Raw genomic sequence first — 12101 nt, forward strand, 5'->3', positions numbered from 1 at the left:
TGTTTGTTAGTGACTATTTTTATTTTGTCCTCATTTGACCCGTTTCTTCTCTCTTAGGTATATTCTGATAAGTAAACCCTCCACGTGGAATTTTAAACTTCGGAAACAGTTCATAGAAGGATTCAATGCCTTTCTTGGCCTCCTTAAATGCATGCAGGTAATTGATCACAATGTGTCAATTGAATTGTCCAACAAGGATCCGTTGAATCGTTGAATCATCATCAGTTTACCAACATTTTTCTGCCATATACTACATTGACCTGAATAAGGACTAGACCAGGGGTCAGCAACCCGCGTCTCCAGAGCCGCATGTGGCTCTTTGTAGTGGCTCCCTTTGCATTCATTCATTCATTCATTAATTTTCTACCGTTTTTCCTCATGAGGGTCGCGGGGGGCGCTGGAGCCTATCCCCGCTGTCTTCGTGCAAGAGGCGGGGTACACCCTGGACTGGTGGCCAGCCAATCACAGGGCACAACCATTCACACTCACATTCATACCTATGGACAATTTGGAGTCGCTAATTAACCTAGCATGTTTTTGGAATGTGGGAGGAAACCGGAGTACCCGGAGAAAACCCACGCATGCACGGGGAGAACATGCAAACTCCACACAGAGATGGCCCAGCGTTGGGAAAGACAAAATAAGAATCCAAAAAGTTACCACTTCCACACAAAATAGGAGGAGAACTCATTCATTCATTCATTTTCTACCGCGGGGGTTGTGGGGGGTGCTGGAGCCTATCCCAACTGTCTTCGGGCGAGAGGCGGGGTACCCCTGGACTGGTGGCCACCCAATCACAGGGCACATATAGACAAACAACCATTCACACTCACATTCATACCTATGGACAATTTGGAGTCGCTAATTAACCTAGCATGTTTTTGGAATGTGGGAGGAAACCGGCGTACCCGGAGAAAACCCACGCATGCACGGGGAGAACATGCAAACTCCACACAGAGATGGCCCAGCGTTGGGAAAGACAAAATAAGAAGCCAAAAAGTTACCACTTTCACACAAAATAGGAGGAGAACTCATTCATTCATTTTTTACCGCGGGGGTTGTGGGGGGTGCTGGAGCCTAGCCCAACTGTCTTTGGGCGAGAGGCGGGGTACACCCTGGACTGGTGGCCACCCAATCACAGGGCACATATAGACAAACAACCATTCACACTCACATTCATACCTATGGACAATTTGGAGTCGCTAATTAACCTAGCATGTTTTTGGAATGTGGGAGGAAACCGGAGTACCCGGAGAAAACCCACGCAAACTCCACACAGAGATAGCCGAGGGTGGAATTGAACTCGGGTCTCTTAGCTGTGAGGCCTGCACGCTAACCACTTTTTACACCGTGCATCCATGAATCATTCATTCATTCATTCATTCTCTACCACTTATCCTCCTGAGTGTCGCAGGGATGCTGGAGCCTATCCCAGTTGTCTTTCGGTCGAGAGGCGGGGTACACCCTGGACTGGTGGCCAGCCAATCACAGGGCACATATAGACAAACAACCATTCACACTCACATTCATACCTATGGACAATTTGGAGTCGCTAATTAACCTAGCATGTTTTTGGAATGTGGGCGGAAACCGGAGTACCCGGAGAAAACCCGAGTTTAATCATTTAATAATGATTACACGAAAATACACGTTTTTGTAATGAGTAAAAAAAAAAAAAAATCCAACTTTGTGTGTGACCATGAATGCATCCTGTCTGATTTCTGGTGATTGGATGAGCAGAAACATGAAGGAAAATAAGTAATACTTTCCCAGAGCTATTTGACATTTCTAAAAAATAAAGTAGAGATCATTTAAAAAAAAAAACGAGAGTAAACAAATCAGTTTACAGTAGTTTACACATACATTTATGTAAGTTTATCTAGCAATAATACTAGCAAGAGTACTCTAACTCGTCTGAACTACTTTGATACCCCCAAATTCCTTTCAATGTTGTTTTAAACATATGTTTTGCAGCTCCAGGCTATTTTTTTTTTTAGTGGGGAAGTGGTAAAATGGTGCTTTTCTTAGTAAAGGTTGCCGACCCCTGGACTAGATATATGAGAATTTTCTGTTGCATTCAACAATATGTATTACTTATTTCATTATTATTTTAAATGGGTGATGAAAAGCTGTGGTTGATATGTGCCGAGTGTCTTATATTCGAGTCAGTATGGTAACGATATAAATAAACGATAAACGGTGACGACGTATGTTCTCCAGGGTATGGAGGAGGTGGAGCGACAGTTTGGTCAACATATTGCCGTGGAGCCAGAGTGGGAAGCCGGCTTCACCCTTCAGATCCAGCTCCGACATATTCTTGCTATGTTTCAGGACTGGTGCTCTTCCGATGTGAGTTGTCATCCATCTCACTTTCCACCAGTGTAAAATAAATTATCACATGTTTTTTTTTTTTCTTGCTACTTTTCTCCATAGGACAAGATCTTGCTGGAAGCTTTCCGAGATTGCCACAAACTCTTGCAGCAGTGCAATAATCAGCCCTTCCGCAGGGAGGCGGCCGACAACTACATGTGTAAACAGATCCTCAATGTTCGGCCCTACAAAGTGTCTCAGGAGCCCGTCAGCATACATCTACCCCTCTCTAGGCTGCTAGCAGGTTCATGAAATTACACTCAACTGTATTTTATATGCTTTCTATGAATTTATTCCGATGTCTTCTATCGCCTCCAGGCTTGTATGTACTCGTCTGCAAGAACGGATTATATGATCAACTGTGGGACAAAGTAAGTCAGCTCCTGTGCTCAGAATTGAGATTATTATGGTTTTATTGTTATTATTTTCAGTCATCAGACACTATGTTTTCATTGGTGAATTGCACCATTTTAATATTATCAAATGATTAAACTCGGGTTTTCTCCAGGTACTCCGGTTTCCTCCCACATTCCAAAAACATGCTAGGTTAATTGGCGACGGTTAATTGGCGACTCCAAATTGTCCATAGGTATGAATGTGAGTGTGAATGGTTGTTTGACTATATGTGCCCTGTGATTGGCTGGCCACCAGTCCAGGGTGTACCCCGCCATGTGACCCTCGGGAGGATAAGTGGTAGAAAATGGTAATGGTAATGGTTTTATTTCATTTGAACATGCATCAGATTACAATTGAATGCATCACATAATCAGTTCACAGTTCCACATGTCCAAAAGGAGTAGGAAGAAGCAAAGCTTATTAAATCCTACCCCTCCATCTGGTACTTTTACAATCAGTAACTGTTACATTTGTTCACTTCTTGCCTTTCTAACATAATTTAAGTATTTTTTTTATTATTTTGTTTTTTTGGTCACATACTGATTATATTTACATTCACATACCAACATATTTGTTCACTTCCTGCTTTCCATAATACAGTTTAAGGTTGTTTTTTTTTTTTTTTGAATGAATGAATGAATGAATAATAGATATCAAGGCTGCAAGGCGAACTAGTGGTTAGCACGCAGGCCTCACAGTTAGGAGACCTGAGTTCAATCCCACCCTCGGCCATCTCTGTGTGGAGTTTGCATGTTCTCCCCATGCATGTGTGGGTTTTCTCCGGGTACTCCGGTTTCCTCCCACATTCCAAAAACATGCTAGGTTAATTGGCGACTCCAAGTTGTCCATAGGTATGAATGAGTGTGAATGGTTGTTTGTCTATATGTGCCCTGTGATTGGCTGGCCACCAGTTAAGGGTGAAGACAGCTGGGATAGGCTCCAGCAACGCCCGCGACCCTTGTGAGGATAAGCGGTAGAAAATTAATGAATGTTTTCCTAGAGGGGCTGCACGGTGCTGGAGTGGTTAGCGCGTAGGCCTCACTGCTAAAACACCCAAGTTCAATTCCACCCTCGGCCATCTCTGTGTGACGTTTGAATGTTCTCCTCGTCATTCCCCGTTTCCTCCCACATTCCAAAAACATGCTAGGTTAATTGGCGACTCCAAATTGTCCATAGGTATGAATGTGAGTGTGAATGGTTGTTTGTCTATATGTGCCCTGTGATTGGCTGGCCACCAGTCCAGGGTGTACCCCGCCTCTCACCCCGAAGACAGCTGGGATAGGCTCCAGCACCCCCGCGACCCTCGTGAGGATAAGCGGTAGAGAATTGTTGGAGCCATCTTGTGAGCCGAGATTGCAATTCCTTAAAAAAACATTTCAATAGCTTACTAGTAAATCCCCACTTTTCCACCGTGTTCATTTGTGCCTTCTGGCCGACAGGAAAGTTACGACTTTGCCACTCTGGCTGAGCATCCTCTTCGCTGTGTGGTGCTGGCTGCACAGGTATCAGCTGAAATGTGGCGCAGGAACGGGCTCTCTTTGGTCAGCCAGGTGAGATGCACAGATTTTTTTTGGGGGGGGGCGAATAATCCTTATTCTGGGTTCTTTATAATAATAGAATAATAATTGTTGTTTCCTGTTTGCTTTTCCATGGTTAGGTGTACTACTACCAGGATGTAAAATGCAGAGACGAGATGTACGATAAAGACATACTCATGCTTCAGGTTGGTTTATCTCTCTTGGCTGTTGTGATAGCAATTTCAGGCCTCACAGCTAGGAGACCCGAGTTCAATTCCACACTCAGCCATCTCTGTTTGGAGTTTGCATGTTCTCCCCGTGCATGCATGGGTTTTCTCCGGGTACTCCGTTTTTTTCCCACATTCCAAAAACATGCTAGGTTAATTAGCGACTCCAAATTGTCCATAGGTATGAATGTGAGTGTGAATGGTTGTTTGTCTATATGTGCCCTGTGATTGGCTGGCATCCAGTCCAGGATCTACCCTGATGCCTTGTGAGGATAAGCGGCATAGAAAATGAATAAATGGATGGATTTCAAGAAGGGTTTGTTACATGTTACATGCTACTCAGTTTTTGGGTGAAATTAGGCCCGATGGCCTAAAAAAAATGGCCTAATATGTAAGGTGTTGCATTTTGTAAATAACTCAGTCATTTCTGTCTCACAGATTGCCGCTTCTAGAATGGACGCCAACCATTTTCTCATGCTCATCCTGTTAAGATTTGAGCTCTTTAATTTCTTCAATGGAAGCTGTTCCAGCAGAGACCATGTAAGTCACTTCTCAGCCGGTCATACAAGCGTCCAACGCTTCAACGTACGTTTTACGTCTACATTTACAGAATGAATTAGTGCAGTGGAACCGACTGACTGAAGAGATGCTGTACCTCCTTATCGTCATAGTCGGTACTGACTCTTTTTAGTTCCGTTTTTTTTAGTTAAGTTGATTTACGGGGTATGATTCGACTGACTAATGTTCTTCCAGGTGAGCGCTACGTCCCCGGAGTCAGTAACGTGACCAAAGAGGACGTGACAATGAGGGAGGTCATCCACCTGCTGTGCATTGAGCCCATGGCACACAGCAGTCTGGTCAAAGGCCTGCCAGATAATGTAAGATATATTATATTGCTTTATATTATGGCAGGGGTCTCAAACTCAATTTACCTGGGGGCCACTGGAGCTAGGGTCTGGGCAAGGCTGGGCCGCATCAGGTTTTCCAAAAAAAAAAAAACGCATTTATTAAAAACAGAAAAATATACAAACTTTTTCAGTGCTTTGGTTCCGATTTTTTGTAAAATTTTTCTTAAATTTTTTTTTCTTTTTCTGTAAACAGAAAAAAATCAGGTGTACTCGTTAATTTGACCCAGCATGTATAGCAGGGGTCTCAAACTCAATTTACTTGGGGGCCACTGGAGCTAGGGTCTGGGTGAGACTGGTTTGCGGCAGGAGACTGGGCCGCATCACCCCCCCCCCCCCAAAAACGCATTTATTAAAAACAGAAAAATGAATAAACTTTGCTTTGGTTTCGATTTTCTACAAGAAAAGCTCTGATAAAACATTCCACTGTTCTCAAATATCTTAATTTTAATTTTTCTACACAAAATAAGATGAAAAATAAATAAACAAATCAAGAATAAAGAAAATCAATCAATCAGTAATAAATAAATATAATAATAATAATAAAACGGCAAATAATAAAAACTTAAGAAACCACATATAGTTGGTGGGTAGACAAATTATTTTTTTTCAGATTAAAATGAACAAAGCATTATTAGAGCCCTGTAGACATGACAAAACACGACTATAGTCACATTTATACTTTTTTTTTTTAATTTACAACATATTGCGCAACTGCAGGGTCCTGAGACACATGCTAACTCGCAAACTAGAGAGCTAGCGACCTAAACGGTAGCCTTCAAGTTATTTCCTTTAAACTTAAATAGCCAAAAACTTACCACTTCCACACGAATAGGGAGGATAACTATTAACAGTTATTTAACCTTTAACATGAACATGAATCAAACGTAATAATTTTTTCTGGGTACATGATACCATACAGCATCCATATCAAACTTGCGCGGGGCCGCACTAACATTAAACTTTCATATCAAGACGGGGGCCTCAAAATAGTGTCGTGCGGGCCACATTTGGCCCGCGGGCCGCGTGTTTGAGACCGCTGGTTTAAATCTTGTAACCCTGTTAGCATTGTGCCTGGTTTCTTTGAACAGAAGATATGGAAAGCATCAATTTGTCTTGTTGCCCACTGTCATGAAACAACACGGGCCGCTTGTTTGAGACCTCTGTATTATGGAGTCAATATCCTTGTTTCTAAAATACACACTTAAGTGTCACATTATTTGCAGGAGAGCCATGAAACAGGTCTGGAGTCTGTGATCAGCAAAGTCGCCACATTCAAGTATGTCACTGACTCGGAATCAGCAAGTGGGATGTGTTTTCAGGGCAATTTTTATAATTTTTTAATTTTTTTTTTCTGTGTAGGAAACCAGGAGTGTCAGGTCATGGGTTATATGAGGTGAAAAAGGAGCATCTGGTCCAGTTCAACCCTTTCTTCTACCATTATTCAAGATCACAACACAGCAAGGTACCATTAATGCTCATTTAAAATGGCTCTCATTTAAAATATCACTCACTTTATTCTCATATTTGATGTGATCTAGGCTGAAGAGTCGCAAAAGAAGAGGCGTATTCAGGAGGGCACAGATAAAGGTGAAGGCAGCGGATGATGTCTTCGCTGCACCGCTTTCTGTATTTCACATACTTATGACCACCATCGATTTTTCATCTCAGCGCTGCGTCCTCCGGCGCCGCCTCCCTTCTGCCCGGCATTCTCCGGCATCGTGCGTCTGCTTTGCTGCGACATCCTCGTCCACGTCCTCAGACGAGTCCTGCAGAGGGCAGCAGAAGAAAAGTCCACTCACTGGACGGAAATAATGATCCAGCGGGTAACACCATTTCTCATTTCATTGTGCAGTATGCAGAGAGGCTTAAATTTTAAGGCTAATCCAGATATAGCCATAAGAAATTTAATAATCAGAATGTGTATACAATGTAATATATTAACATTTTTTCTGTATCATACAGGCCCTGCACCTTATAGGCCAGGCATTGCTTGAAGAAAAAAAACAGCTCGAGGACAGCACAGTAGAGGAAGTGACCTTTGATTTCAGCCTGAAGGCTCGCAGTAAGTTCAGTTCTTCTTGGGACGTACGGAACATAAAATTGAAAATGTGCCGTTTTATTGTGTTTTTGTTCTTACCAGAAGTTGGTGCCGAACACGGCAAGTCTGTGTTCCTCTTGCTGTCAAAAATGAAGAGCGCCCGTTCGCTTGAAGCGCAAAAAGACATGATCTTGTGGCTTCTACAGGTAGATTTCTTACTTACTCAGTTTACGTTTCAGAAATTCTGTGTTTTTAGTTTTATTTATTTCAATTTTTTTTTTTACAAAAAGTACCTCTAATGCAACACTAGTGTACCTTGAGAAACCGTCAGGTGTGCCGTGAGGAATTATCCAATATCACTTTTTATAATTAACATTTATTAATCATCAATTGCAAATATGATGTCAATAGCCATGATGTCAATAGTATACATGGACCCAAATATTCCAATTGCATTTGGTTTATTTGCTCAAACGGAAAGAATTGAACAGGGATGGAATATTCCTTTAACCAATCCGATTGAGGTATCTTGTACCCGCTCAAACGGAAAGTTGTCAGGGTGCGTTCTTCTTCGTGGTGTTTTTCTTCTTCTGTTGTTTATTGGCGGTTGGCAAGCAGCTTTTGTATGCATTAGCGCCATCTGTGGAACAGAATCTAAACCCTTTTATACTTTATTGATAAGTCCAGTTTTATTAAAAAAGAAAATATATATCTATATAAAACATGTCCTGAGTTTAATTATAAAATATTAGCAAGATTTAATTTGATCTTTTCCTGTTTAAATTGATCCCGGGTGCGTTCTTTCAGCGCATGCTCAGATATGACGTAACACGCAGATCCAGACGTTCTTCACTTTTAAAAATGGAGGCCAGCAATCGGCACTGGACTAAGCAAAGTTGGTTTTTGATTCAAACTAAATTTCAAGACTGGACAGACGAAAAACTGGCAATACGGAGTTATTCCAACAAGTGAAAGAAAAACTCGGGGAAGCCGGTATCACGTGATGTTGTTGTTTACGTTTTACTGGGCATGCCCTATTGACTATTCTGGTTGATTTTCACGGCGCATGTAGACAAGAGATTGGAATATTCCTTTCTATGGATACCATTGTTTCCCGAAAGGTGATTCGGAAAGAGAAAAAGTGGTGATGTAAAAACGTGGCTACTGTGGAGTGTCTGTGGTGTAAAGACTAGCATAGCAATGTAATATTGGTCCGTGTGGCAACACCTACCTTGTTCCTCCGATAGACTTATTGATGCACGTGTGAGGTCGTGGTGACATTTTGGAACATTTTTGGTTAGTGGTGTGCCACAAGATTTTTACAATGTAAAAAAAAAAACGTGCCATGGCTCAAAAAAGGTACACCTCAACAAACTACAATATATTCAGAACTCCGCTGCCCGCCTCCTGACCTCCACCCGCTCCCGTCAACACATTACCCCTGTCCTCCAAAACCTCCACTGGCTTCCCATCCCCTAACTCATTCACTTCAAAATTCTTCTAATAACCTACAAAGCCCTCCACGATCTGACCCCCCCATATCTCACAGACCGCTCGTCAGACTCCAACCTCCTGGCACTCCCCTGTAAGACCAAGCTCCGAACCTGGGGTGACAGAGCCTTCTCCATCGCTGCCCCCCCACCCTCTGGAACTCTTTAAATCTGTTTTTAATGTCTAACTTTTTATATCTGACTGCTGTGCCCCGACCCGCTTTTACTCTTGTTTTAGTTGTGTATTAGGTAATGAATGTTGTATTTTAATGCATCTTTTACTCTGTTTACTTGTTTTTATTCAACTTTATTCTTCTGTAAAGTGTCTTTGAGTATTTTGAAAAGCGCTATACAAATAAAATGTGTTATTTTTATTATTATTATTAGATGTTTGAGATCGTCAAGTGCCTCAGAGAGAAGTCCAGTCCAACTACCTCCATGAGCATGGATACAAGCAAGCCTGAGGAGGTAAACTGCAGGCACTTTCGTCCATGTGACATTCGCTGTCCCTTGTCACATTCGCTGTGTTTGCTACAGAGTGCTCAGGACAAAGAAAAAGCTGAGCGCAAACGGAAAGCCGAAGCCGCCAAACTTCACCGCCAGAAAATCATGGCCCAAATGTCGGCCATGCAGAAAAACTTCATTGAATCCAACAAGATGCTCTATGAAAACATGCCAGAGAGTGGCATGCAAGGAGAGCCTGTCACGTCTACGGAAAGGTGAGATGATCAAAATAACTTTTATAGTACCAACAATCTGACTTATTTCCGTTCCCCCAACAGCTCCATGGAGCAGAAGGAGCTGTGCGTTGCTGTGGGGCCCCAAAGAGGGTCCACACCCGCAGAGAGGGAGGTGTTGACCTGCATTCTTTGTCAGGAGGAACAGGAAGTGGCGGCCCAGGCTCCGGCCATGGTGCTAACGGCATGTGTCCAGAGGTCCACAGTGTTGACTCAGTGCAGAGGAAAGATGCCCACGACCGGTGCTGAAGGTCGGCCCACCATTCACTAATACATACGTACTACCACTTATAGCCTTTGCTGTTACTACTACAACTACCACTAGCTACTAATGTTTCATCTGCAATATGACTCTTATTGTGTGGAAATATGGGCTAATAACTATAAAAGCAATCTTCACTCGCTAAATGTACTGCAAAAAAGGTCAGTAAGGATAATTCATAATGCCGCCTACAGAGAACATACTAACTCCTTATTTCTAAAATCACAAATACTTCAACTTACTGATATAGTTCATCTAGTTAAACAGCTAAAATAATGCATAAGGCTAAAAATAACCAATTAGCTAAAAATGTCATTCAATACTTCTCTACAAGAGAGGAGAAATATGATCTCAGGGAAGAACTACATTTGAAACACTTCTATGCTAGGACTACGTTAAAAAGCCATAGCATTTCAGTATGTGGAATCAAACTATGGAATGGATTGAATAAGGACCTCAATTCAGATTCCCCCTTTGTGTATAAATTAAATTAAATTAAATTAAATTAAATTAAATTAAATTAAATTAAATTAAATTAAATTAAATTAAATTAAATTAAATTAAATTAAATTAAATTAAATTAAATTAAATTAAATTAAATTAAATTAAATTAAATTAAATTAAATTAAATTAAATTAAATTAAATTAAATTAAATTGATATGATATAATATGATATAATACGATATAATACGATATAATATAAAATAAAATAAAATAAATACATGTAAACTATATTAGGAAAGCAGGAAGTGATACATTAAAATACATTAAAATAAAATAAAATACATTAAAATAAATTAAAAATAAATTAAAATAAAATAAGTTAAAATAAAATAAATACATGTGAACTATATTAGGAAAGCAGGAAGTGAACAAATGTAACAGTTACTGATTGTAAAAGTACCAGATGGAGGGGTAGGATTTAATAAGCTTTGCTTCTTCCTACTCCTTTTGGACATGTGGAACTGTGAACTGACTATGTGATGCATTCAATTGTAATCTGATGCATGTTCAAATGAAATTAAACCATAAAAAAAATAAAATAATTTTAAAATTAAAAACATTTTTTTTATTTAAAAAAATCTTAAATTATATTAGAAAGGCAGGAAGTGAACAAATGTAACAGTTACTGATTGATGGAGGGGTAGGATTTATTAAGCTTTGCTTCTTCCTACTCCTTTTGCACATGTGGAACTGTGAACTGATTATGTGATGCGTTCAATTGTAATCTGATGCATGTTCAAATGAAATAAAACCATTACCATTACAAAGCAAAGCAGACTTGTCTTGTAAAATGTAATTTTCACTCCCCAGGAAACATAATCGGAAGAAGTAGCCTTCTAACTTAGCTTTTTAAAAAGTTGCCAAGTTATTAAGTGAGATTGTATTTATATGTTCATTACAGCAATGATGAAATACCACCTACAATGGTGGCATCTAATATTATTGTTTTTTTTTTTTTCAATGAACAGCCACATCCTACCCATCATTCATGCCTCCTGAACTGGCCGTGGGCACCCACACGGGCAGCTGTGGGCATGTCATGCACGCGACATGTTGGCAAAAGTAAGTAAGCCATACCATCCTCTGTGCTTTTACTGTATATACGTGTACATTGCTGTGTTTACTTATTTACTGTGTTTTATTATTTATTTACTTATTTATTATTATCTTTGATTAGATATTTTGAAGCAGTCCAGAATACAACCAGGAACCGTCTTCACGCCGAACTCATCATCGACCTCGAGAACGGGGAGTACCTGTGTCCTCTGTGCAAGTCGCTATGCAATACCGTTGTCCCCCTCATCCCTTTGGAGTCCCTCGTGTTCAACTAGTGAGTCCGATCCACCTTTTCCGCTGTCGGTTCTGCCACAACCATGAACTGAGTTAGTTGTGTTGTGTTTGTGTTTGCAGTGAAAATGCTGAGATAATTGGTCAACATTTGACTCTGACTCGCTGGGTCCAGATTCTTGAGGCCAGGATTAAAGGACTCAAGGCCGTCACTCAGGATAACGGTGAGAGGAGATACTATTATAAATGATATACAAAAGTATTAGGATTTCACTCCTTACACCTAATAGCAAACAAAAATAGTAAACAAAATAGCAAACATAAGAACGCAAGGTGCATTCATGGACGTCATGTTATTTTTGCC

At 40.6% G+C, this 12101-nt stretch overlaps 1 protein-coding gene across 1 annotated transcript in view; it reads left to right on the top strand.

The window, feature by feature from the left end:
- Window positions 1–12101, top strand: part of ubr1 (ubiquitin protein ligase E3 component n-recognin 1) — a 36401-nt gene that overhangs the window by 10733 nt on the left and 13567 nt on the right. The window contains exons 13-33 of the mRNA XM_078796403.1: window positions 58–157; window positions 2221–2349; window positions 2434–2614; window positions 2689–2741; window positions 4206–4316; window positions 4424–4489; window positions 4949–5050; window positions 5121–5184; window positions 5264–5388; window positions 6642–6694; window positions 6778–6880; window positions 6957–7005; window positions 7087–7241; window positions 7381–7480; window positions 7559–7662; window positions 9334–9414; window positions 9484–9665; window positions 9729–9934; window positions 11419–11512; window positions 11628–11780; window positions 11861–11961. Coding sequence (XP_078652529.1) covers window positions 58–157; window positions 2221–2349; window positions 2434–2614; window positions 2689–2741; window positions 4206–4316; window positions 4424–4489; window positions 4949–5050; window positions 5121–5184; window positions 5264–5388; window positions 6642–6694; window positions 6778–6880; window positions 6957–7005; window positions 7087–7241; window positions 7381–7480; window positions 7559–7662; window positions 9334–9414; window positions 9484–9665; window positions 9729–9934; window positions 11419–11512; window positions 11628–11780; window positions 11861–11961 — 2312 coding nt within the window. The remainder of the gene's footprint in view (window positions 1–57; window positions 158–2220; window positions 2350–2433; window positions 2615–2688; window positions 2742–4205; window positions 4317–4423; window positions 4490–4948; window positions 5051–5120; window positions 5185–5263; window positions 5389–6641; window positions 6695–6777; window positions 6881–6956; window positions 7006–7086; window positions 7242–7380; window positions 7481–7558; window positions 7663–9333; window positions 9415–9483; window positions 9666–9728; window positions 9935–11418; window positions 11513–11627; window positions 11781–11860; window positions 11962–12101) is intronic.

Source organism: Doryrhamphus excisus, linkage group LG14 (genome assembly GCF_037039965.1).
Source record: "Doryrhamphus excisus strain RoL-2023G ecotype Guam linkage group LG14, RoL_Dexc_Guam_v1.1, whole genome shotgun sequence".
NCBI lineage: Eukaryota > Metazoa > Chordata > Actinopteri > Syngnathiformes > Syngnathidae > Doryrhamphus > Doryrhamphus excisus.